The sequence below is a fragment of the Hylobates moloch genome, unplaced genomic scaffold (assembly GCF_009828535.3).
Source record: "Hylobates moloch isolate HMO894 unplaced genomic scaffold, HMol_V3 SCAFFOLD_9, whole genome shotgun sequence".
In the NCBI taxonomy this organism is placed as follows: domain Eukaryota; kingdom Metazoa; phylum Chordata; class Mammalia; order Primates; family Hylobatidae; genus Hylobates; species Hylobates moloch.
The window spans coordinates 21,763,632-21,788,118 of NW_026652284.1; the positions used below are offsets into that span (position 1 = coordinate 21,763,632).

The 24,487-nt window shown below is 50.6% G+C and overlaps 1 protein-coding gene across 4 annotated transcripts in view; it reads right to left on the bottom strand.

Moving 5' to 3' along the window:
* The window catches only part of ASAP3 (ArfGAP with SH3 domain, ankyrin repeat and PH domain 3), a 55,989-nt gene continuing 31,502 nt past the window's right edge, over positions 1 to 24,487 (bottom strand). For 2 of the 4 annotated variants that reach the window (XM_058444394.1, XM_058444396.1), the window contains exons 4-25: positions 23,540 to 23,614; positions 22,319 to 22,368; positions 13,341 to 13,452; positions 13,027 to 13,112; positions 12,498 to 12,573; positions 12,230 to 12,316; positions 11,945 to 12,054; positions 10,014 to 10,083; positions 9,599 to 9,686; positions 8,277 to 8,325; positions 7,983 to 8,173; positions 7,764 to 7,897; positions 7,412 to 7,506; positions 6,694 to 6,871; positions 5,374 to 5,459; positions 5,095 to 5,210; positions 4,470 to 4,537; positions 4,206 to 4,376; positions 3,924 to 4,119; positions 2,550 to 2,772; positions 1,891 to 1,981; positions 1 to 786 (exon numbers count right to left, since the gene is read on the bottom strand). In XM_058444394.1, coding sequence (XP_058300377.1) covers positions 712 to 786; positions 1,891 to 1,981; positions 2,550 to 2,772; positions 3,924 to 4,119; positions 4,206 to 4,376; positions 4,470 to 4,537; positions 5,095 to 5,210; positions 5,374 to 5,459; positions 6,694 to 6,871; positions 7,412 to 7,506; positions 7,764 to 7,897; positions 7,983 to 8,173; positions 8,277 to 8,325; positions 9,599 to 9,686; positions 10,014 to 10,083; positions 11,945 to 12,054; positions 12,230 to 12,316; positions 12,498 to 12,573; positions 13,027 to 13,112; positions 13,341 to 13,452; positions 22,319 to 22,368; positions 23,540 to 23,614 — 2,427 coding nt within the window. In that variant the 3' untranslated portion in view covers positions 1 to 711. Of the gene's footprint in view, positions 787 to 1,890; positions 1,982 to 2,549; positions 2,773 to 3,923; positions 4,120 to 4,205; positions 4,377 to 4,469; positions 4,538 to 5,094; positions 5,211 to 5,373; positions 5,460 to 6,693; positions 6,872 to 7,411; positions 7,507 to 7,763; positions 7,898 to 7,982; positions 8,174 to 8,276; positions 8,326 to 9,598; positions 9,687 to 10,013; positions 10,084 to 11,944; positions 12,061 to 12,229; positions 12,317 to 12,497; positions 12,574 to 13,026; positions 13,113 to 13,340; positions 13,453 to 22,318; positions 22,369 to 23,539; positions 23,615 to 24,487 lie in introns of all 4 variants that reach the window. The other 2 variants (XM_032759267.2, XM_058444395.1) reach the window with 2 other exon arrangements.

Consider the following 24,487-nt stretch of genomic DNA (forward strand, 5'->3'; position numbering starts at 1 on the left):
TGACATTCAGAATATTTTTATTTAACAGCCAGTACAGCATGCATGTTGACCAGCCAGAATGGATGTGATCTGTAGACAACTGTAATGGTCATACAGGTATAAACCAGCTGAGTCCAGAGCCATTACCTGGAATCTGACCCTGCCTATTCCCAAGCCCAACCCTTAAGACCAGCTTTCCACCAAAGGACCACCCTGCAGGGCCCTTGTCTTACTCGTGTGGTATCTGAAGTGCCTAACACAGGTCCAGACATAGAGGTGGAATTTAGTGAAGGAATATTAGACTAATAAACGGCTGGCTGAGAAGACAGTCCCTACTTGGCAGGGTCCCTGATCTGGAAGTCAGTGATGGAGGGCTCTCCTTCCCTTGTGAAGCCCCCAGACTGATGGGGGAAATAGAGTCTCGATCTGATGAGGGACTGAGAGTTCTGCAGCTGAAGCCAGCTCAGGAGCACTCAGATCCAGCCACAGGGCTCCCAGGCCCCTAGTGGGTAATGAGATAGGAAAGAACTGCCATCAGCCCTAACAAGGAAAGGCCATGTGTCCTTGGTAGAGGTATGGCCCGTGGCAGGAAACAGGCCAGCCACAGAGGCACAAGGGACAGAAAGAGTGAGATCCAACGGAACAAACGTCTCAGCTCCCCAGTTTTGTGAGCTCAAGTCCCAGCTCTGAACGTTGGGGCCCAGCATGAGGCATGTGGGGGCCAGCAAGGAGCTACTCTTGCAAAAGTTGCACAGAACTTGCTGGGAGACTCCCAGTCCTTGAGCCATCTCCTTCACTGATGCCAACCTGCAGAAAGAAGGATGAAACTGACATTTTCAAAGCACCTGTAACATACCAGGTGTTCATCTCACTCAGTTTCACATCTGTCCTGTTGTAGATAGATTAAATTATTCTCATTTTACAGACAAAGAAACTAAGGCTTGACGAAGTGAAGCCACTTGTCCAAAGTCTCCTTACTCTAAAGCCCAAGCTCTTGCTATCATACACACCACAATCACAGGCATCAATTAAATGCCATCTGATGGATACTTGGTTTTCAGGGCAATAGTGGAACCAGGATATGGACATAGATTTGTGTCTGGTGACTAACTCTGGTGGACTAAAGATGATGATTCCCCAGACAGAACCAGCTTTTGCCCCTGCCATCCTGACTCCCAACACAACCAATGCCATTCTGAGGAATTCCCAGAGGAACAAGGGACAGAAGAGGCTTCCTTCCCAACACAACTGGCTCTGATCTGTGCCCACTCCTAGGTTCAACAAATATATGCCATTGTTGGAGACTTGGTGATTCAGCAGGGAGAAGCTGGATTAAGGATGGCAGCTCTTGCCCTGTCCCTCTCACATCCCTCTATGCCCGGGATCTGAAAGTCCCTGTGGATTCCAGGAGACTCATGAACAAGGGGAGAGTTAGGTAAACAAGGGCTGGTCCACGGCCACCTAATCCTGCCTCTTCTGCAGGGAAGTGATGCCTTCTCTGAGCTACTGGCCTGCCTAACACAACTTTCCTCATCCTCCCCTGGGGAGAAGCCAGAGCTTGGACCTCATCGTTGCTGCCACCCCTCAAGGCCTGGGCTCTCCTCAGCTTCACCCAGCCTTGGGCTGGAGCAGGGAAAGAGGAGCACCAGGACAGGGACTGGCCAAATTGCAGCCGCCTGGGCACCAGGACAGGGACTGGCCAAACCACGACCACCTGGGCACCAGGACAGGGACTGGCCAAACCATGGCCGCCTGGGCACCAGGACAGGGACTAGCCAAACTGTGGCTGCCTGGGCCCATTTGTACCCCAACCATGGGGAGGTCTCCCACCCCAATACGCCTACTCTTGACTAACTCTGCCTCCCAGGCACCCTGCCACCGCCCCTCAAACCATGGTCCCAGAGTTCCTACCGGCATGTTCCTTCTGGGCAGAGGCTGCCTGGCTGAGGGACCATCTTCAGGGCTCCGTGCCCCCCGCCGATATGAGCGAGTGCTCTCGGAGCTGGAAGGCAGGGAAAGGCCAACGTGACCCTCAGGTCCAGAGAGCACCTCAGAGTGGGGAGAAAGGGCTCAGGAACAGAGCCAGTCTGGGGGCTTAGGATGGGTGGGTGGAGTCCACAAGGCCCCCAGGCCAGGCCCATCACAGGCCCAAGAAGGCTGGAACTGAACTCCAGAAGACTCTGTGGATATCTGCAGGTCTAATTCTCCCCAAACTCCAGACTGAATGGGTTTGTATGGAAGGGAGAAGATCCTGGGTTGGAGGTGGGGACAGAGTGAAGACCGCACTGAGAGCCTCTAGAATAAGCCACACAGGGGGCTAAGCCTCCTTTACTCCAACGTCAGCAGGCAGGATCCCTGGCTCCTCCTCAGCTCTCCATGCAGGATTTGGGAGCAAGTGTGTGAAGGGGGAAGGGGTCCCAGGGTTCAGTGTTTCTGCATAATAAGTGATAGGCCCAGAGATGGAGTGTGACCCAGTCTTTAGGCAGGTACTATTTAGAGGTGTGGAAATCAATGGGTGCTCAAAGAAGTCAGGGGATTTGCCCTGATTGCACAGCTGAGCCCTCACCAACCTGAACCTGACGGGGAGGTACATCTCCGAAGGGGTGGTCCCAGATGTCAGGCTGGGTCTGGAGGTGCCTGGGGGCTCTCGGAGGCCCTCTTCAGAGTTGGGTGGGGCTTGGCTGGGACCCCCAGGTTCCAAGGGGCTCATGAGGCTGGAGGAGGAGGCTGGACTGCCCAGGCTTTCAGGGGTCTCAGGGGCCTCTGAACTCAGGCTGGAGACTTCACAACGATCTGGAATCAGGAATGATAAAGCTTTCCTTTATCACTTGCTCTGTGCCCAACCTCAAAGCAGTCTCTGGCCTCTAGGATCTTTTTTTTTTTTTTTTTTTTGAGACAGAGTCTCACTCTGTCACCCAGGCTGGAGTGCAATGGTGCAATCTCGGCTCACTGCAACCTCCGCCTCCCAGGTTCAAGAGATTCTCCTGCCTCAGACTCCAGAGTAGCTGGGATTATAGGTGCATGCCACCATGCCTGGCTAATTTTTGCATTTTTAGTAGAGATGGGGTTTCACCATGTTGGCTAGGCTGGTCTCAAAATCCCTACCTGGGGTGATCCGCCTGCCTCGGCCTCCCAAAGTGCAGGGATTACAGGCATGAGCCACTGTGTCCGGCCTAGGATCTCTTCTGGTTCTCTGCCAATAGTCCATTCCCCATCTACCTGTCCAGTGTTCTCCTTCAACTGATGAAGCCTTTGTTCGCGGTGGCCAGGGCCATGCTGACTCACTTTTTTGCTTGTGCTCATACCCTGTCCCAGTTTGGATTCCCTTGCTCATTCCTCAGGTTCACTCAGATGCTATCCTCACCAGGAAGCCTTCCTAAACCAACCCCCAATCCCAGCAGGACATGCTCCCTCCCCAACAGCCCCAACCTCCCAGAACAAGTCTGTTCCTTCATTCGACAAATAGTTCTTGAGAACAGCCAGGCTCTGAGCTAGGCGCTGGACAAATAGTATTCAATGAAACATTCAAAGTCCTTGTCCTTTTGGGATTTACATTCTATATCACAATGTACCTTGTATTATAATGAATTGCATTCCAGTTTTTATCTCCCCTACTAGACTGTGTCTTGGTAGCCCTCAAAGGACTCAGGATGAAGGATATGCTCAATAAACTCTTTTCTCTCTTGTTAAGTGGAGCATTGAGGAATTTGGAATAAGATGGGCTGAGATTTGAATCCTACATCAGAGACTTACTAGCTGTGGGATCTTAAGCATGTGACTTAACATCTCTGTTCTTTTATCTGTAAGGGGAAGATGAGAACCCCTCCCTGGGAGGTCATCGTAAGGATGCTACGGACTAACATATGCACTCAGCTCAGTGCCCCAGCATATACAGGCCCTCTGTGAATGGCATGGTGAGCATTTATCCGGGCATCCAACTGTACCTCCACTGGCACGTCTTGCACACTCTTGGACCAAAGTCCGAGAAGAGTTTTTGACTGGCAAGGGCGGGGGACAGTCCTCACTGTCGCCCTGAGGGGTGGCTGCTCCCAGGCTGGCGACAGTCTCATAGGTCTTGTTGCTGATGTCCAGCCTCCCACTGGCCCAGTGAGCCTGGGCTGGGAGCTTCAGCAAGCAGCGCTGCCAAGAGCCAAAGAGTGAGGATGAGGACTGGTTCCTCTGGTGTAGCCCTGTCCCCCCGCCTCACCGCCCTCGCCAACACACACCAGGCCCAGTCTGGCTCTTTCCTTCTGCCATCCAGAGGCCTGAGGGACAGGGCTGGGACCCACCTTCTCTTCCTCATCCTCCTCACTGTCAGAGCCAGGCTCTGTGGAAATTACCCAGGAGTAGTCCACATGTAGAGGGAAGGCAAGGGTTCCCGCCTGGGCCTGCTCCAGCTGCCAAAAACAAAGGCTTGGTGGTTCAGAGGGTTGGGGGCTCAGCAGGGAGAGAGAAAGGGTCAGGGGCCCCTTGCCTCCCCGAGTCCTCACCAGCTCCTCACACTCCTTGTGGTGCTTCTTCCTGGCTATGTCCAGAGCTGTCTCGCCTGCTTCATTTACTGTAGCGGGGAAAGTCAGGGGTCATGGTCATGGTCATGGTCAAAGATATATTACAGCTTAGATGGGCCTCTGGAATCAGAATGTCTGGGTTTGAATCCTGGCTCTGCCATTTTCTGGCTATGTGACCACAGGCAAATTATATAACCTTTTGGGACAAAATTGTTTATGAAATGAGTATAATACTTGGAACTACCTGATGAAGTGGTTATGAGGATTCGATTAATTAACACACATAAAGCACTTGCCCCATTGCCAGGCATATGTTAAACAATACATATTAGCTATTATAATCATTATCATTCAGATCTAGCTAATATTTATTTGCCTAAGTACTCCCGGAAATATTATTTTCTTTTCTCTTTAGCAGTCCTGCTAGGTCAGTGGTATTATTCCCATTTTACAGATGAGGAAGCTGAAATTCAGGAGATGAATGACAAACCCCTAAGATCACAGAGGTGGTCAGAAGCAAGCCAGGATTAGAGCCCGAGACCATCGGAAGTCCACACAAGGGGTAGTCAGGAATAGGAGTCTGACGGAGGAGGTATTCAAGCCCCACCTGTGCCAACCAAAGCTCTCCCCTTCAGCAGCAGCTTGAGGCAGTCGGGCTGGTTGTAGAGTGCTGCATAGTGCAGAGCCGTGTTCCCATCAGCAGCCTTGGCATCCAGGTGACCACTGGGGAGAGGAGGGTTCAGGGAGAAAGGAAGGGGAACAGATCAATGAGGGGATCAAAGTCAGGGGAAAAAGTGGGAGGGGAAAGGAGGGAAGAGAATGGGAGAAGAGGAAGGAAAGGAGCAGGAGTGTCAGGAGCCAGACAGACAGGCAGGGAGGCTCTCACCCGTTCTGGATGATGAAATCCACCAGAGGCAGGGAGGCCTGGTTAGCGACTTTGACAGCCAAATGCAGGGCAAGCTCTTCAGGTGCCTGAAAACACATCCACACCTCTGAGTTTCCCCCCAGTGCACCTGCCTCCAACCCAGTATTTCCCTCTTGAACTCTTGCTACCCCTTTATCCCCCCATAGGAAGCTGCCAGAACCCTGGAGAGATAAGACTGCAAGGGCACAGCCTCATGTCTGGGAGGAAGGTGAAGGGCCATTCTCTCATTTTTCCCTTTCACGGCTCTTCCTCCTCTGCCCCCAACAAGTGTTTCCCAAACTTCTTTCTCGGCTCTGGGCTCCTCTCCCTGATCGCACTTCCCCACCAAGACCTCAGCAACCTCACATTTTCAACTATCACACATGTGCTGGCTGTTCCAAATTCTCACCTCACCTAAGTGCTGCATTGCCCATTAGATAGCCCACCAAGATATCAGACAGACAGTTCAAAGATACCCGTTTTTAGTTTTTCTGAGACAGGGTCTCGCTTTGTCACCCAAGCTGGAGGGCAGTGGTGCAATCACAGCTCTCAGTAGCCTCAACCTCCTGGGCTCAAGCCACCCTCCCACCTCAGCCTTCTGAGTAGCTGGGACCACAGGTGTGTGCCACCATACCCAGCTAATTTTAGTTGTTGTTGTAGAGATGGGGGTTTCCTTATTTTGCCCAAGCTGATTCTGAACTCCTGGGCTCAAGTGATCCTTTCACTTTGGCCTCCCAAAGTGTTGGGATTACAGGCGTGAGCCACTGCACCCAGCCAACATCCAATTTTTGATGTCCAATCAGTCAGCAACTCCTGCTGATTTACTTTTTCAAATGTCTCTGACATCCTCTCTCTGTGCTCATGCATTTGTTCTTGGAATAGCCAAAGCAATGTGGCCTTCCTGGCTCTAAACTGACCTGCCCTTACATTTCAGGGCTATTTAGGTGAAAGAAAAAGATATTAACATTTATTGCATACCCATTGTACACTAAGCCCTTTATATACATGACTTCTCACTTCATCACCGTGGGCGCTATTATTAACCCCTTTTATAGATGAGGAAATGAGACTCAGAGAAGTAACCTGCCCTAGATCACACAGCTAGGAAAAAACAGAGTCAAGATTCCCATCCAGGTCTGCTTGACTGAAGCTGTGCTCTTTCCCACTTACCACTCTGATGGGTGAGATTTGAGCAGATGTCGGGGGCGGGGGGGCGGAGGGGAGTAACAGCTGGTCCTGGAGAAGAACTGGGGAATATGTGAGACAGGTGGGTTATAAGTGGCCCTTGGAGGGGGTTCTCACCTGTGCATCAGGCCCTGGCAGTGGCTGTCCAAAGTCCTGCCCATTGGCAAAGGCCTCCAGTACTGACAGGAGGTCCCTGTTGCAAATGGCTGTCCAGAGTCTCTGAGGCTCAGGTGTGCACCGGCGTGCAAACCTATGCTCCACATACTTGGCCATGATGTAGTCCCTGCGGGTGCCCCTACCAAAGACAACCATAGGATCTCAGAGAATGGACTGTGTCTGCCCAGCTGATCCCTGGGGCCCTCCCACAGCAGATACAGCTCTCCTTTTCTCCAGAACCATGTCCTGAAGATGTCCAGATCTGAGGCTCCCCTCTCCCCAGGGTTTTTTTTTTTTTTTTAGACACAGTCTCACTCTATTGCCCAGGCTGGAGTGCAGTGGCACAATCTTGTTTCACTACAACCTCTGCCTCCAGGGTTCAAGCAATTCTCATGCCTCAGCCTCCTGAGTAGCTGGAACTACAGGTGTGTGCCACCACGCCCAGCTAATTCTTGTATTTTGAGTACAGGCGGGGTTTTATCATGTTAGCCCGGCTGGTCTTGAACTCCTGACCTCAAGTGATCCGCCCGCCTTGGCCTCCCAAAGTGCTGGGATTACAGGCGTGAGCCACTGCGCCCAGCCTCCCCAGACTTCTGATCCAAGACCTTTCTGAGACCCTGGACGCTGCGGAGGCAGAATCCCCTAGGCAGGGTGCCCCTCTCTCTGAGAATCCCCTTACATGTCACTCTCAGCTGAGGGTTTAGGGCCGCCGTGTGAGGGTAGCTGGGCCTCCATGACCTCATTGAAGCTCGTGTTTCCCACGTTCAAGGCCAGCTGGAGTCGTAGGAAAATAGGAGTGGGGTGGAATAAGACCCGAGCGGTTAAGCCTGCACAGGGCGGAGCTCCGAGCCCCCAGAGTCCCGCCCCTCGGCCGCCCTCGCGGTTCAGGCCCCGCCCCTGACCACCTGCTACCTGGCTTGTCCCAGCCCACCTCTGCCAGGTCCCACCCACAATCTGCAAGCCCCGCCCCCGGATGAAACTACACCCCTAACTCCGCGTCTGGCCCCTTCCAGGCCCCGCCCCGCCCTCACCAACAACTCGGAGGGGCCCAGCAGGTCCAAGGTGAGTGACTGCATGCGCGAGAAGCGCACGCCCAGTTCGCGGTGGACGCCCGAGCACTGGATGCAGGTGAGCACGCCCAGGTTGGTGCTGAGCCACGTGGGGTCTGCAGAGGAAAGCAGCTGGAGCCTGGAGGTGCAGCCCCTCCCCTCCACTTAAGCCTCCCTCCTGCCCCAGCACCAGGGACCTACCGGCAGCCCCGCAGTCGCAGCACTGGCTATTCCCAGGCCTGCTCTTCACCTCCGCGATGAGCAGCTTTGTGAGGTCATGGGGCTCCCCGTCATGCCCGGCGGCCCCCCAGGACCCTGGGCCACCGCTGGGCTCCCCGAGGAAGGCGCTGCTCAGGGCCTCGTCCTTGCTGTTCTGCAGCACTGACACCCACCTGCGGAGATTGAACGGGGTGGGATGGGGATGTCAGGTGGGAAGAGATAGGGCCGCTGGCCCCCACCCACAAGGCTGGCCGGGCTGGCCGAGGGGGCACTCACGCCTCACACTCGTGCTCGTCCTCCGCCTGGAAGTGGTACGTCCGGTTGTCTGTCAGGAGAGAAGGGGGCTTCTGACCCACCGAAATGCTGCTGGCCTTCCCGGAGCCCAGGGAGCCCCCACCAAAGCCGCTGGGGCCACATGGAGATGTGTCCCTGACAAGTCGGACTCTCAAGCTAGGAGTGGGGAGGGAGCGGAATGACAGTGGCCAGCAGCAGGGGCAGTTTCTCAGAAGTGGCCTCCGAAGTAGGATCCCAACAAAGCTCCCTCTGCGTGAAACCCTGGTTCCAGGCTCAGACGAGGTCTCAAAGGGCTTGGAACCCCAGAGAACCCAGCTCAGAGGCAGGGCATCCTCTGAACCAACTGTCACCACCCCACTGGGCCCTTCCTGGTCTCCTCCTGGGCGACCAGGCCTCCTGTCTGGTCTCCCTGCTTCCCATTTCCCCTTTCCCCTAGCCTGTACCAGCTCCCAACTGTTGTGCCCAAGGCTCTGCTCTAATTACACCACTGCCCTGCCCCAAGATCTCCCACGGCTCCCTACTGCCATGAAATAAGGTCCAAACTTTATGAGGGATTTCCAGGCCTCATCTCTCACTCTGCTACATGAACCCTCTACTCTGGCCAAACTGGCCAGACCCACTCTCCTGCTTCCATGCCTTTCATCATGCTAATCCTGTCACCTCAAAAGCCCCCACCCCACAAACTCTTCATTCTACATGTCCTTCAAGGCTAAACTCAAATACTGTCTCCTCCAGGAGCCCTTCCTGATTCCCCACAGCAGTGCAGGCCTTCCTGCTCCCTCATCTTCTACGGGGCTGTATCTACACCCATCTTCCGGACAGCCCCCTCATCTTACAGTCCTGGGTACCCACCCCACACCCCTGCCAGAGAGCTTCCCGAGGACAAGATCTAGGTCTTTCTCAGCCTGTGTCTGCTCTCACATAAAGCCTGCACCAAAGGCTCCGAAGAACGAAAAGTAGAAAATGTAAAGAAACAATAATTTCATCTCCTTCAAGTCTGGGTATTTGGGAAAAACAGGTAAAATTTAAAAAAAAGAAATAATTTCAAAACCCAGATGACCCAAATCCACTCAAATATGCTCTATATAAATAGTCACATTTATTATGGAAAGTGGGTGCATTTTGACGTTTAATGTGATGTGGGTGTCCCGGACCTAAGGATTCTTATGTCTGCAGTAGCAGCAATTCAATACCATGTGTGGAACTGGACACAGACCCCTCACTGAAGCCCGCCGGGAGCTGACGGGTGTCTTAGAGAAGCCCTGAGCAGCTGCGGGTGGGGGAGAAGCACAGGGAACACTCACGGGTCACCAGGTCGAAGCACTTTTTCTCCTCAGGGTTTGGCCTCACTTGGCACGTCAGCAGGGTCAGCTTCACTGGGGGCCGGTTTATCTGTGGGAATTTAGGGGTGGAGGATGTATGTGTTACCTCTGGCCCTCCACACTCTTTAGGCCTCCATTTCCCACTCTGTTAAATGGGCATAATCACCCTGTTCCATTTGTGTTTCTCCTCACCCAGCAGCACCTCAAGGATGTGGTGTGTAGACTAAGACTAGATTGGGGCCTTCAGGTCCCATCTGTTCCCCCCACACGGGTCTCAAGCTCCCTGGACCTAGGTTTGGGGGCCAGTCTTGGAGGGAGGGCTTGACATTATTTGCTCAGAACACCAGAAGAAGAGGGTCCATCGTGCCCTGAGACTCCCACCACCTCTAGGCCTCACCGTGCTGTGTGAGATGGTCAGGCAGCCATACTTGACTCCACACTTCCTTTTCTGCCAGACTCTTCGAATTCTAAGGCCCAGAGGGATAGAAGGACAGTGACCCAAGGCTCACACCTAGTTCCCTGGTGTCAGAGAACAGAGATTTGCCCCCACCTGTATGATCTCGAGCCACATCCCTTTACCTCTTTCTTCTCCTAACCCTACACCCCCACCTGCCGACCCCCAACTCTCTGGGGCTCCCTTCTGATGGAGGAGACACAGTTCTGCTCTTAGGAAGATGCCAGTCTGATGGAGAAACACAGCCTCACTCCCTGGGAATCCTTATTCTAAGGGGATGATGTGACTTTGGTCCTCTGAGAGCTTCCAGTCTGATGGGGGAGACACAGCTTATATCATTAGGGAGCTCCTATTCTGAGAGGCACAGGCTCTTGACAACAACAAATAAATTATGGTTCAACTAAGCAAGTTCAATATTAATATCCCCAAAATAAAATTAGCAAGTCCATGATCCAAAACTACGTAACACTTCTCCTGTAACAGGTGAATGTTCATTGGTTTCTTCTTCAAAGTTATTCTTCTCTGATTAAACTGATTGGTAGGTAGAAACATGAATATATCCCACAAGGGCCTTTGCATTTCACAGCAGTTTTGTTTTTTGTTTGTTTTTTTGTTGTTGTTTTGTTTTGTTTTGAGACAGGATCTTTCTCTGTCGCCCAGGCTGGAATACAGTGGCACGATCTCGGCTCATTGCAATCCCTGCCTCCCAGGTTCAAGCAATTCTCATGCCTCAGCCTCCCAAACAGCTGGGACTACAGGTTCACACCACCATACTCGGCTAATTTTTTGTATTTTTAGTAAAGATGGGGTTTCACTATGTTGGCTGGGCTGGTCTTGAACTCCTGGCCTCAAGTAATCTGCCTGCCTCAGCCTCCCGAAGTGCTGGGATTACAGGTGTGAGCCACTGCACCTGGCCCATAGACTGATTTTTTTTTTTTTTACACTAGGGAGCAAAGCACAGCCAATACTTTCATTTCTAGGCATATTCAGTATATTGTAGAGGTTAAGAATTAGGGCATAGGCTGGGCGTGGTGGCTCATGCCTGTAATCCCAGCACTTTGGGAGGCTGAGGCGGGCAGATCACAAGGTCAGAAGATCGAGACCATCCTGGCTAACATGGTGAAACCCCGTCTCTACTAAAAATACAAAAAATTAGCTGGGCGTAGTGGCGGGCACCTGTAGTCCCAGCTACTCGGGAGGCTGAGGCAGGAGAATCGCTTGAATCCAGGAGGCGGAGGTTGCAGTGAGCTGAGATCACGTCACTGCACTCCAGCCTGGGTGATGGAGACTCCATCTCAAAAAAAAAAAAAAAGAATGAGGGCATACTAAGTGTTGCAATAAGTGTTAGCTACTGCTGGCCGGGCGCGATGGCTCATGCCTGTAATCCCAGCACTTTGGGAGGCCAAGGCGGGCGGATCACAAGGTCAGGAGATCGAGACCATCCTGGCTAACACAGTGAACCCCGTCTCTACTAAGAATACAAAAAAATTAGCCGAGTGTCATGGCGGGTGCCTGTAGTTCCAGCTACTCGGCAGGCTGAGGCAGGAGAATGGCATGAACCCAGGAGGCGGAGCTTGCAGTGAGCGGAGATCGCACCACTGCACTCCAGCCTGGGCGACAGAGCGAGACTCTATCTCAAAAAAAAGTTAGCTACTGCTATTCTTCTTCTTTAACTTAAAATAACCAGTCACCTTTAGCAGAAGTTCACATGCCCAGGTGTCCTGGACAACCCAGGAATTGAGGATTTTACATTGCAACCATCAGTGTCTACACAAATGATTAGAACAGTTCCTTTGGGCAGCTTCCCCAACCCTGTCATTTACTTGCTTTGCAGTGTGACATTGGGCAAATTATGTAAGCTCTGAATCACTTACCCGTCACTTTTCTTGTATAGAAAGCCCACTTTCTCCGTCCCAAACTGCTTGTTGCCTTGGTGCTGGTGGATGCTGTAGCCACATCCTGAGTTCTTCCGGCTCAGGTGTTCCTGTCCCTCAGACATGCAAAGGAGACCTCAGGGCATCTCAGTGGGAAGAGCCCCATTCTGCAGGGGCTCACTCAGGGAGACTTCTCCAGGGGACCCTGTGGGTCTTCCTTCTCTCTCTCCCTCCATGGTGGGCCTTGGGGGAGGGCATTCCTTTTGGGATAGTTCAGGGGCTGACCTCTCTGCTCTCAAGCTGCAGTGTCCCTCGGAGGGAGTCCCGGAGCTGGGTGAGCTTCTGTAGCTCCTCCTCCTGGGCTTGATGGAGCTATGGGACAGAGGATGAGATCCCATCACCAGCCAACAAATATGTCAGGCACAGAGCCCAGACCCAGAAGAGTAGAGCAGTAGCCTTACTCTGTGGGCAGGAGCCAGCTCTTCCACACCCACAGATTTTCCTGGAAGGACAGGGGGCTTGATCACATGCCCAAGGGTAAGACCCAACTTACTGCATGTACTGAGGCTGCCAGCTTCTCGATGAAGGGGAACAGGCTCTGGGCAGCCTTCCAGCCATCTTGGAAAAAGCTAAGAGGTGTCAGAGGCCAAACAAGGGTCCAGATAAAGATGGAAATGAGAGATGAAGCCAGAAGTGTGGGAGAAGCTGCTGTAAGCATCACAGGGCACCTCAGGGCATTGTAGTCTGACGGTCAAGAACAGACACTCCATAGACAAGAGTCTCTCTTGACTAGGTTCAAATCCCACTTACTAGCTATGTAATCAGAAAATGAGCCTCAGTTTTCTCATCTATAAAATGGGGATAATATAGTACCTGCTCCCAGAAGTGTTGGGGGATTGAGTGAATTGATGTTTGTAAAGTACTCGTGCCTGACACCCGGTGAGCACTCAGTGAGGAGCTATGAAAGTTCTGCCAAAAAGATGCAGGCCTCCAAAGAGACTTGCAGGTCTATCACACCCTGAGAGGGGCCTTGTTCTGTGACACTGGAAGGGTTAGTGGCAGGGACGTGGGGAGATACCTACTTGTGCTGGGCGTGGAAGAACTTGATGAGGCTCTGAAGGAAGTCAGGACCTTGCTTCATCTGGCTCTCCCCAGCTTTGAGCAGATACTAGGAGGAGGGCAGGGCAAGATACATGATGTGAGCTGAAGCAGAATCCTGGGAACGAGGGGCTGCAGTCCCCATCCCAGGCTAATCCTCCTGGCTGCGACTGGGCCTTGGTGACATCCCACAGGGCCATGTGGCCAGGACCTGAACTGAGGCTGTGACTGGTCTCCTGGAGAGGCAGACAGGAAGACACATCCCACGCCCCCCTCCCTCATCCAGAGCACCCCTTACCTCACACATGTGCAGCTGGAAGATGCGCCGCTCTCTCTGCATGTCCTGGGCCACCTCCCCAGGGATCCCTCCTGTCACCTTGGCCCGATCACGCTCCTTCTCCAGCTTGGCCCTAGACCCCAAGGAAAGAGAAGCCTGAACAACTCTCACCAGCCCCTAATCCTCTTCTGCCAGGGATGCATGAGCAAAGGGGCCGCATGGTACAGGAGGCCCTCCCGTGCCAGCTGTGTGGTGGGGCTGGGTACAATGAACAAGACAGTTTAGGGAATCCAGAGTGTTGGGGGAGAAAGACATGAATCAAATCACAGCCACACAGAGAACTATGGGAGAGAAAATGGGGATCCAACCTCATTGCGGCTGCTTGGGAAGTGATGTCTGAGCTGGGATCTGAAGCCTGAGAAGCTTGGAGGAAGCTACTGCTGGGCAAGAGGGCTGGACCATGTGACGGCCCCAAGGCAGGAGCGATAGTGCCAAGATGGAGAGGGCTGGTGCCAGCTGAGGTGAGGAGGTGCCAGACCATGCAGGGTCTAATTCACACCACGTTAATATATTCTTGGTCTTTATCCCAAGAGTAATGGGAAGGATTTGAAGGTTTTTATGCAGGGGGATGAAGGACTCAAACAAGGGCCAAGTGAGATTTGGGGCAAACAGTTCTGATTTTCCTGGAAGGTATTAAGAGCACAGGTGCCTTCAATCTTTTTTATTTGTATTAATTTTATAGATTCGGGGGTACAAGTGCAGTTTTGTTTTGTGGATATACTGCGCAGTGGTGAAGCCTGGGCTTTTAGAGTACCCATCACCCAAATAGTATACATGGTACCCAATAGGCAATTTTTCATCCCTCACCTACCCTCCCACCTTTTGAAGTCTCCAATGTCTACTATTCTGCTCTGTCTGTCCACATGTACCCATTGCTTACCCCCCACTTATAAGGGAGAAAGAACATGCAGTGTTTGACTTTCTGTTTCTGAGTTATTTGAAAGTGCTTTCATTCTTCTGAGCCCATGGAGCTTCACACTTAAAGCTCAGAAAACCTTTGTTCTTTTATTTTCTTTTTCTTTTTCTTTCTTTCTTTTTTTCTTTTTTTTAGTGCAGTGGCGCAATCTCAGCTCACTGCAATCTCCATCTCCTAGGTTCAAGCCATTCTTGAGTAGCTGGGATTACAGGTGCCCACCACCATGCCCAGCTAATTTTTTTTTTTTTTTTTTTATAGACGGAGTCTCGCTCTGTTGCCCAGGCTAGAGTGCAGTGGTACGATCTCAGCTCACTGCAACGGTGTGATCTCGGCTCACTGCAACCTCTGCCTCCTGGGTTCAAGCGATTCTCCTGCCTCAGCCTCGTGAGTAGCTGGGAGTACAGGTGGGTGTCACCATGCCTGGCTAATTTTTTGTATTTTTAGTAGAGATGGGGTTTCACCATGTTAGCCAGGATGGTCTCAATCTCCTGACCTCAGGTGATCCACCCACCTCAGCCTCCCAAAGTGCTGGGATTACAGGCGTGAGCCACCGCGCCCAGCCGACGCCCAGCTAACTTTTGTATTTTTAGTAGAGACGGAGTTTCACCATGTTGGCCAGGCTGGTCTTTGAAATCGGGCCTCAAGTAATCCGTCCACCTCAGCCTCGCAAAGTGCTGAAATTACAGGCATGAGCCACCACGCCCCACTGTGCTCTTCTCTTTTTAAGTGGAGACAGAAAGTGCTTCCCATCCTGGTAGCTAAGAGTAACCGGGGCCTTCCCCCTCAGAGGTTGGCTGTTTTCCCTCTTTGGGGATGGGTGGATCTGTGTGTAAATGGTTTCCTGGAAATCCCACGCCCAGCAGACTACCCACTCGCAGCCAGGAGAGTATTTCCACATCTCAGGCTGGGTGCATGTGACTCCAAATCCCATGTAAAGGAGAGGTCTTGCTTAATAGTTCTGCTCTCAAGTGGGGGCCAGCCCTGAGCAGAGAAGACAAAGACAGAGTGGGATTAATACAAGCTCTGCTGCTTACTAGCTGCATTTCTTCCCCTCTCTGAGCCTCGGTCTCCTCATCTGGAAATTGGAGATTCTTATCTGTACCCAGATGAGGCACAGCATGCAAAAGACTCAGCACATAGAAGACACATGGCAGCTTTTACTGTAGGCCCCTCAAGGCCTCTGTTTTCCCATCTGTAAATGGAGGAAGCAATGTTTTACAGTAAGTTCTCAGGTCCCTTCTGACTCTAAAGTTCTGGGCCCTCCTGAGTAGGTAAGACTTCTGGGATAGTGTTCATATGCAGAATCTGTCCCTGGGGACCTGTAGAGCAGTTTCTCAACCATGGAACTGCTAACATTTTTGGCCAGATGACTCTTTGTTATGGGGGGCTGCCTGGTGGTTTGTATGTTTAGCAGCCTCCCTGATCTCCACCCACTAGCTGCCAGTAGCATCCCCTCAGCTGTGACAACCAGAAATGTCTCCAGACATTGCAGGCTCTGTAGGCTTTTTTTTTTTTTTTTTTTAATTTTAAAGTGGGAGTTATTTTGTATTTCCCTAAGCTTTCTGATACCCCAAGCAAGAGTTCGTAAAGGGTGGTAGAAGTAGGGTGGGAACTGATCCTGTGAACCAGGCCTGAGGGTCAGGACAGACTTTTTTTTATGAATCTGAAAAAAAGCAGCAGAAAGGGGAAGGTGATGGCTGGGCCTGCGGCATCTCAGCAGCATCTCAGCAGCAGTGCCTGGCAGCTTGCTATGGAATTGGGGAGGGCTGGGCGTGGCAGCTCATGCTTGTAATCCCAGCCCTTTGTGAGGCCAAGGTGAGAGGATTGCCTGAGCCCAGAAGTTCGAAACCACCTCAGGCATCATGGTGAAACTCTGTCTCTACAAAAAATTTAAAAATGATCCAGGCATGGTGGTGTGTGCCTATAGTCCCAGCTACTCAGAAGGTTGAGGCAGGAGGATCCCTTGAGCCCAAGAAGTCAAGGCTGCAGTGAGCTGTGATTGTGCCACTGCACTCCAGCCTGGGTGACAGAGCAAGACCCTGTCTCTCCAAAAAAAGAAGGAATGAGGGAGACGAAGTGACATCAGGTGGGCAGGGGCAGGGGGAGTCTCCCAGTGTACAATGTTACCATATCTTTCAATAGTCAAAAATGGAAAATAAGCTAAATGTCCATCAGTAGAAAGCAGTTAGACAAATAATAGTATGGCCATATATAGAAATACTATGCAGCTGTTAGAATGAAGATTGGCCAGGTGCAGTGGCTCATGCCTGTAATCCAAGTGCTTTGGGAGGCTGAGGTGGGAGGATCATTTGAGGCCAGGAGTTCAAGGCCAGCCTGGGCAACATAGTAAGACCCCGTTTCTACTTTAAAACAAAATTTTAAACAATTATCCAGGCATGGTAGCACGGTCCTGTAAGTCCCAGCAACATGGGAGGCTGAGGTAGGAGGATCACTTGAGCTCAGGAGTTCAAGGCTGTAGTGAGCCATGATTGCACCATTGCACCCCAGCCTGGGCAACAGAGTAGACTCTGTCTCAATAAAAAAAAAAAAAAAAAAAAAAAAAAGAAGGAATATCTGTACATGCAGTCGGCCCTCCATATCTGTGGGTGTAAAGCCTGAGGATATAGGCGGCTGACTAAGGGGCTTTAGCATCCTCAGATTTTGATATCTGCAGGGGTCCTGGAACCAATGCCCCATGGATACTGAGGGATGACTGTACTGACATGGAAAGATATCTGCTCCAGATTAAATGGACAAAAAGCAAACCACAATATAGTACAGTGGTTAGAAAAGTATATTCGGCAGCTCCTTCACTTACTTAACCTTTATAAAACTTTCTGAGCTTGCTTCCCCATTTGGAAAATGAGAATAATACTGTAGTCCCCCATTCTCTGTAGTTTTGCTTTCTGTGGTTTCAATTATTCATGGTCAAACCCTGTCCAAAAATATTAAATGGAAAATTCCAGAAATAAACAATTCCTAAGTTTTTTTGTCTTTTTTTTTTTTTTTTTGAGATGGACTTTTGCTCATCACCCAGGCTGGAGTGCCATGGCGCCATCTCAGCTCACTGCAACCTCTACCTCCCAGGTTCAAGCGATTCTCCTGCCTCAGCCTCCCAAGTAGCTGGGATTACAGGTGCCCACAACCACACCCAGCTAGTTTTCGTATTTTTAGTAGAGCCAGGGTTTCACAATGTGTTTCAGGCTGGTCTCGAACTCCTGACCTCAGGTGATCTGTCCGCCTTGGCCTCCCAAAGTGCTGGAATTACAGGCATGAGCCACCATGCCCAGCCCAATTTGTAAGTTTTAAATTATGCATCATTATGAGTGGCATGTGAAATCCTGCATCCTTCTGCTCCATCCTGCCTGGAACATGAATCATACTTTTGTCCAGTGTATTTATACTGTCTATCCAGCAGTCCCCAACATCTTGGCACCAGGGACTGGTTTCGTGGAAGACAATATTTCCACGGATAGCAAGGTGGGGGAGGGTGTTTGGGATGAAACTGTTCCAGCTCAGATCATCAGGCTTAAATTCTCATAAGGAGCATGCAACCTAGATCCCTGGCATGTGAAGCTCACAATAGGGTTCGTGCTCCTATGAAAATCTAATGCCATGCTGATCTGACAGGAGGCGGAGCTCAGGCAGTAATGCTCGTTCGCCTGCCAACGCTCACCTCCTGCTGTTCAGTCCAGGTTCCTAACAGGCCTTGGACCCGTACCAGTCCATGGCCCAGGGGTTGAGGACCCCTGGTCTATACCACCTACCATTAGTCATTCAGTAGCTTTCTTGATTATCAGATTAGCTGTTTCATTATTGCAGTGCTTGTGTTCAAGTAACCCTTAGTTTACTTCATAATGGCCCCAGAATGCAAGGGTAGTGATGCTACTATGTTCTATTTTATTACTATTGTTCATCTCGTACTGTGCTTAATTTTTATCATAGGCATGTATATATAGGAAAAAGCATAGATTATGTTTTAATGCCAAAAACTGCCGGAATTACTTTTGCACCAACCTAATGTAAGGTTCAGTATCATCTTCAGTTTCAAACATCCACTGGGGGTCTCGGAACGTATCCCCCAAGGATAAGGGGGAACCACTGTAATGACACCTTGTCCTTGGATAATATAATGCATAGGAAACAGTACAGTTCCTGGCATATGGCAAGCCCTCAATGAATGGCAGGATTATGATGATTCTAGTAATGGCAATGATGACAGAGTAGTAAATACTGGTGATCCCTTTTAGATAATTTTTTTCAGCATATGGTACTTTCTTCTTTCTCTATTTTTTGAATGCTAGTAGAGATTAAAAGATGCTACTTAACTCAGGGTGTAGATAAGCCATGAAGTACACAACTTTGTCAATGTGCTTCAGCTTCGACAAAATGTACACAGCTTTGACAAAATGGCTTTGTCAATTATCATAGTTCTGTCCCTCAGCCTCAGCTGAGATAATTCATAGAGATTTTCCCTACAAAGTCTGACATAGTCATTCTGAGATGACATAATAGCTGGGGATTGCTTTTCTTCCCCTATAAAATAACAAGTCCCATTCCTTCCCTATCCTCAAAGGATCACCAACATTTTTAAAACATTTCAAATGTTAGAAACATTTTTCTGTCTTATGAGTGGAATTGCAATAGAAGGAATGAAATGAAATAGTGGGTGAAAGTACTTAAATGCTAGTTACTAAGACTGAGATCATTGCAGAAGGAGACTACAGCAACAGTCCAGTGTTGTTCATGGGATGGGTACAGGTACTCCTGGTGCAGGAAGGAAGTATTTAAATACCACACACCCACCAACCTTGAAACCTTGAGCCACGCTTAGGTGGCAGGGGTTCCTCACTACTTACCTATAAATTGGGAATAACAATAGCAGCTTTCCCTGCCAGGGAGAATAAATCTGGTAATAGATGCAAAGACCTTATTCCAGTGCCTGGCACAAAGGAAACTCTAAATAAGTAGAAGCTGCTATTATTACTAATTATTATTATTATTCTTTTTTAGAGACAAGGTCTAGCTCTGTCTCCCAAGCTGGTCTCAAATTTCCTGGACTTAAGCAATCCTCCTGCCTCAGCCTCCCAAGTAGCTGAGATTACAGGCATTAGCCACCACGTGTGGCTTCTAAATATATGTATTATACTTATTATATATGTATTATTATTAATTTTTTAAATAGAGGCAAGGTCTCACTATGTTGCCCAGGCTGGTTTCGAACTTCTGAGCCCAAGTGATCCTCCTGTCTTGGCCTCCCAAAGTGCTAGGATTATAGGCTCCTAATTATAATTTTTAGGCCCAGGCACTCTGCTAGGCCCTTCACATGCTAAAATGATAGCCCCATAAGGCAGGATCATTATCCCATTTTATAGAAGAGGAGCCTGTGGCTGAGATAAGTCACTTGTCCAAGTCACACAGCTGTTAAGTGGTGGGGCCAGGAGTTGAACCCAGGACTGGCTAGTGCCTGAGCCTTAGGGGCAGCCCTAACAATCAACACTGTGACTGAGGTTTGTTCCATTCCTTCTTCCCTGCCTCATTCCTGCGAGCTGCTGACAGTCACGCTGTTTATTTTCTGAGAGATAACAGTCTCTCTCAGAACAGGGACCATTTTACAGATGATGAAGCCGAGATCCAGAGAAGGAAAATGACTTGCACAGATTAAAAGCTGGCTAGGGTAAATGCTACCAGCAGATGTGTGAGTTTCTGCCTCTCAATCTCTTCCTGTGTTATTCTGGTTCTAGTTCTGGCTCAGAGGTGGTCAATAAATACTTGCTGAACTGAAGTGCTGAGTGCTTTATATGCACTGTGCTTATTCATTGCCACATTGACCCTGCAAGGTATTACTGTCCCTATTGTACAGATGAGGAAACAGACCTGTAAATGGAACTGCCTAGATAAACTTGGCCTCTGTACAGGGCCCGGGATGCCTTTCTCAGCAGCCCCACGTGGAGAGGTAATCCTCCTCCTATATGAACAGCCAGGGGTGAAGCTCCCAGTGGTATTTGACAGATGCTATCAGGGCCCTGGGCCCTTCCAGCTGCTGCTCAGACTTGTTTGGTAAGAATGTGGTGGAATTACATAGTAACTTATGGCTCACGCATATCTGGCTACACCTGGAGCCCGTATGAAAAGGATTGTACAGTCACCCGTGCCAAGACATTAGCTCAAACTATGTGGCTCCATGGTGGGAGCCAGGAGACCACGTGGCAGAAATAGCACTAGACTCAGAAGCCCTGGGTTCTAGTCCAGGTCCTGTCAATAACTCACTGAATAACCTCAGCCAATCCCCCTTTCCCATCAACTAAATGGAGTCTGGTCTGTAAATGAAATCCTACAGGAAGGCTCAATATAAAAACCTAGGAAAAGCAGACCTGCTTTGGGAAGGTCAGCAGAGTAGAGCTTATTATTTCCATTTGGTAGACGATCCCCGAAAGTCTAAGAGCTTAGTCAAGGTAACTCAGGAAGAAGAGGTGTGGCCCCATAGCAAATCATGAAGACAAGGTCAGCCTGTGCCCTCACTACCCGTCCCTGGGCCTCCAGTGAGAGCAGACGGCCGTGCCCCATCACAGGCAGGGACGGGGTCCCACAGGGATGGCCACACAGTGCCTACACCCTTCATCACAGGATCTATGCCCACAGCTGGGGCTGGAGATGCTTGTGCAGGGACAAGATGTGACCTTGCTTCAGACTTGGAGCAATGCCATGGCTCTGGGAGCTGAGGGAACAATAAAAAGCTCCAGGATCTACTTCTTGAAATTGATCCTCCAGAAATAATTATGAGTAGGGGCAAATATTTAAATCCAAGGATGCTTCTCCAATGACAGGAACAGATTAAATATATGATGGATTATGCAGGTTTTGGCACACTCATTTGATTGATGTTGTGGAAGAATACGTAATGGTGTACAAAGATGGTCACAATGTATTTTTTGAATGAAAAAAGCAGATTACAAAACAGTATGTTGTTATGATCTCATTTTTATAAAAACATTTCTTCGTACATAGGAAAATAAATGTTAAAATGTTAATATTTTAGGCTTGAAAATTAATAATTTTTCTCCTATTTTTGGGTAGTTTCTCCCCATCCCACCTTTTTTTTAAAATGATGAAAATTGCAATGTTACCCACACCTTGTAAAAAAAAAAAAATTCAAACGACAGAGAGTATTATCCCCCTGCCATGACCCTAATCCTCTGCTAAGGATGATTAATTTTTTTTCTTCTTTTATTTCTCCATATTTTCAAAATTATTCATAATAAGCATAAATTGCTTTGGCAAAATGCAAGAGAAAACAAAATTTTACAAAAAAGCACAAACAATGCTCTACAGTATGGGCCTGGGTGGGCAGAGGGCAAGGGCTGGGATCTGGACAGACTCCTCAGAAGACAGAGCCCAAGGAGTCTCTGCCCAGGAGGAATTGGCCACTGGTTGCTTGAGGCTCCTTCTTTCCCCATGATGTCCCAATAGCTGGTGAGAGATCTGGAGTATCGTGTGGTGTGCACAGAACACAGGAAGCCATTTCCTTCTCTAGATATACCACCTGACATTGAGGAACGAGGAGCAAGGGGCATAAACCCCAGTTCTGCCTCTGCCAAGCTGTGGGGCCTTGGGCAAGTGATTTAACCTCTCTGAGTCCTCCTGTGGGAATTGTGATACTAATACCTTTCTCTCACATGACAGGGTGACTGTGAAGATTAAATGGCCAGCACATGGAGGTGTTTGGTCAGTGCTAGCTCCTTCCCATCCCTGCCCATGTCTGGCACCACCGAGCAGATGGGACTCTGAGAGCAGTATCCTGAGGTCCCTTCACAATAGCTCCTTTGGTGGTCTCGTGACCTAGTCCCCAGAATCCAGTCAGGTCTGGGTATAAACAATCCCCTGTAAATGCCTCTACAGAGCCAGATGCCACCCACTTCTGGATGACATGTCTTGGCAGCAGTTAGGTTCTTCCCTATCCAGCCCCCTGCTGCAGTTTAAGCGCTACTCTCCCGGACAAACGACCCTGGCTGTGGCCACTTACATTTTGGCTTCATAGTCCTTCCATGCCTTCTCCAGCTGCTTTTTGGAATCCTGTGGGTTAAAAAAGGACAATTTGCCCAAAGGGAAGCTGGAGCACTGGAATAAACAGTATGCTCTGCTGCCTGCAGGGGGACCTGCTAGTGTGCTCCCCTGCGCTGCTCAGAGCCCTTCTCTAACCAGCCCCTGCCCCCACAGTCCTGCTGCAAATCTGCCCCCACCAAACAGGCTCAGCTGACCCCATTTCTCAGGGCTGAGGCCCTCCTCCCAACAGACCTTCTCCTCCCCAGAGATGCCAAGAATCAGTCAGGTTTGATGGGCCATGGCTTGGGGTGTGAAGAGATCTTTGGGCTCTACCCTGAGTCCTCTTGGTCAGAGGAGAGATCAGTCATGACCATGAGGATGGGAGGATGAAGGCCAAACTCCCCCTGCCTAACTTTAGCCCAGCATTTTCTCCTCCCTGGTGCTAGATCATCCTCTTAGAGCAAGGGTACAGGTCAAGGAACATGCACGGAGAGGTTGAGAAGTCTACCCAAGGCCATACAGCAAGCCAGGGAGACCTGACTACCCCCCGCCTAGCTTGCCTAAGCCTCATCCACCCAGGCTGCTCACACCCTTCTGAACAACCTCGAGACTCCCAAGGTGAAAAAGCTGCCTGTCTGGTTTGTGTGGTTAGCAGGCTGGTGCCAGGCTGGCAGCCTAGGGCAGGGAGGGAACCCTCTTGGGGGAGCACGGCTCCTCCCCTGGGCCGTCTGGGGCAGATTGCCCAGGGAGATTATTCTGTCACCTTCTTTGAGTTCCACTCTGCATCCAGCCAGGGGCTGCCAGGCACAGACAGGGCAGCTTGAGTATGGGATTCAGGATCCCTGGATTCCCACATGGGCTCTCTACTTCCTAGTTATGTAAACCATCAGCAGGTTACCTAACTCCCTGGGCCTCGAATTTCAACTGCAAAATGGGGATGAGCATACCCACAAAGCCTACCTCATAGGATGGTTGTAAGATTTACATGAGATGTTTCACACAAGGGGCCTGGCAGACAGCAGGTCAGCCATCCTAGGCTGACCCAAGCCAGGTCCTCCAGACCTCCCCAGGCTCATCACTCTCGCTAAGACAGCCCCTTCACTTGTTCCCCTCCACCCTCAGTCCAGCCCTGCCCCCTAACAGTCTCCTGCCCACCCCTCTTTTACTCTGTCCCACCACCACTCCCAGCATGGAGACTCACCTGTCGCCCGTCCCTCAGCTGCCCCTTCATCAGACTGTCCAGGGGGAAAGAGACAATGTTGTTCAGGTTCTGAATCTGGAAAAAACAGAGATGCCCATTCCCACCTCAGGTGACTGGCATCCAGCCCCTAGGGATTCAGGGTACGGTGAAGTATCACTTGGCAAAGAGAGCAGCAGGGAAGGGAAGCAGGGGAGAGGAAAAGATGTTATCAAAGAGATGACAGCCAAGTGAGGGGGGCCGTCATGGCAGGAGTGCTGAGCCTGGGGAGGACTAGAGGACCTGGCTCTGGGGTCAGCTTAGGATGGCTGACCTACTGCTCGCCAGGCTTCCTGTGTGACAGGGGGCAGGAGGGGAGGCTGAGGTGTGTCGGAGTGACCCCTCCCCTGATGGCTCCAGCCTCATTGCTGCACTGCTCCAGCAGCACCCCATGGTCAGTCTCTTCCCTGTTCCTCGCCAGGAGCAGCCTCCCTTCTCTTCTCTGACTCTCTCAAATTGACCTGTTAGTGCACGTCTGTTGTTCTGGGCTGGCTAACGCTTCAGAGCCTCCCCTACTAATGGTCATAGAACCCCCTTTCCTGTGGGGAACTCCTCGTCTGTGGTCAGATGGGGTAAACGTAGAAGTCAGATCTGAGCAGGGCACCCCAGCCCCAGGATAGAGGGACTGGATAGGGAACAGGCACGCAACCCAAGCCAGCCAATCACAATCCTCACTGGGATTTTTCTGCCTAAGTTGTGGGAGAAAGACCATCTTTATTCTGGTAAGATGGGCATCTGGGCCTGCTGGGCTATCCTGCCCACTGAGCAGAGACAGAGAAACTATCTTAAGAGGAAAGGATGGGCCGGGCGCGGTGGCTCACGCTTGTAATCCCAGCACTTTGGGAGGCCGAGGCGGGCGGATCACGAGGTCAGGAGATCGAGACCATGGTGAAACCCCGTCTCTACTAAAAA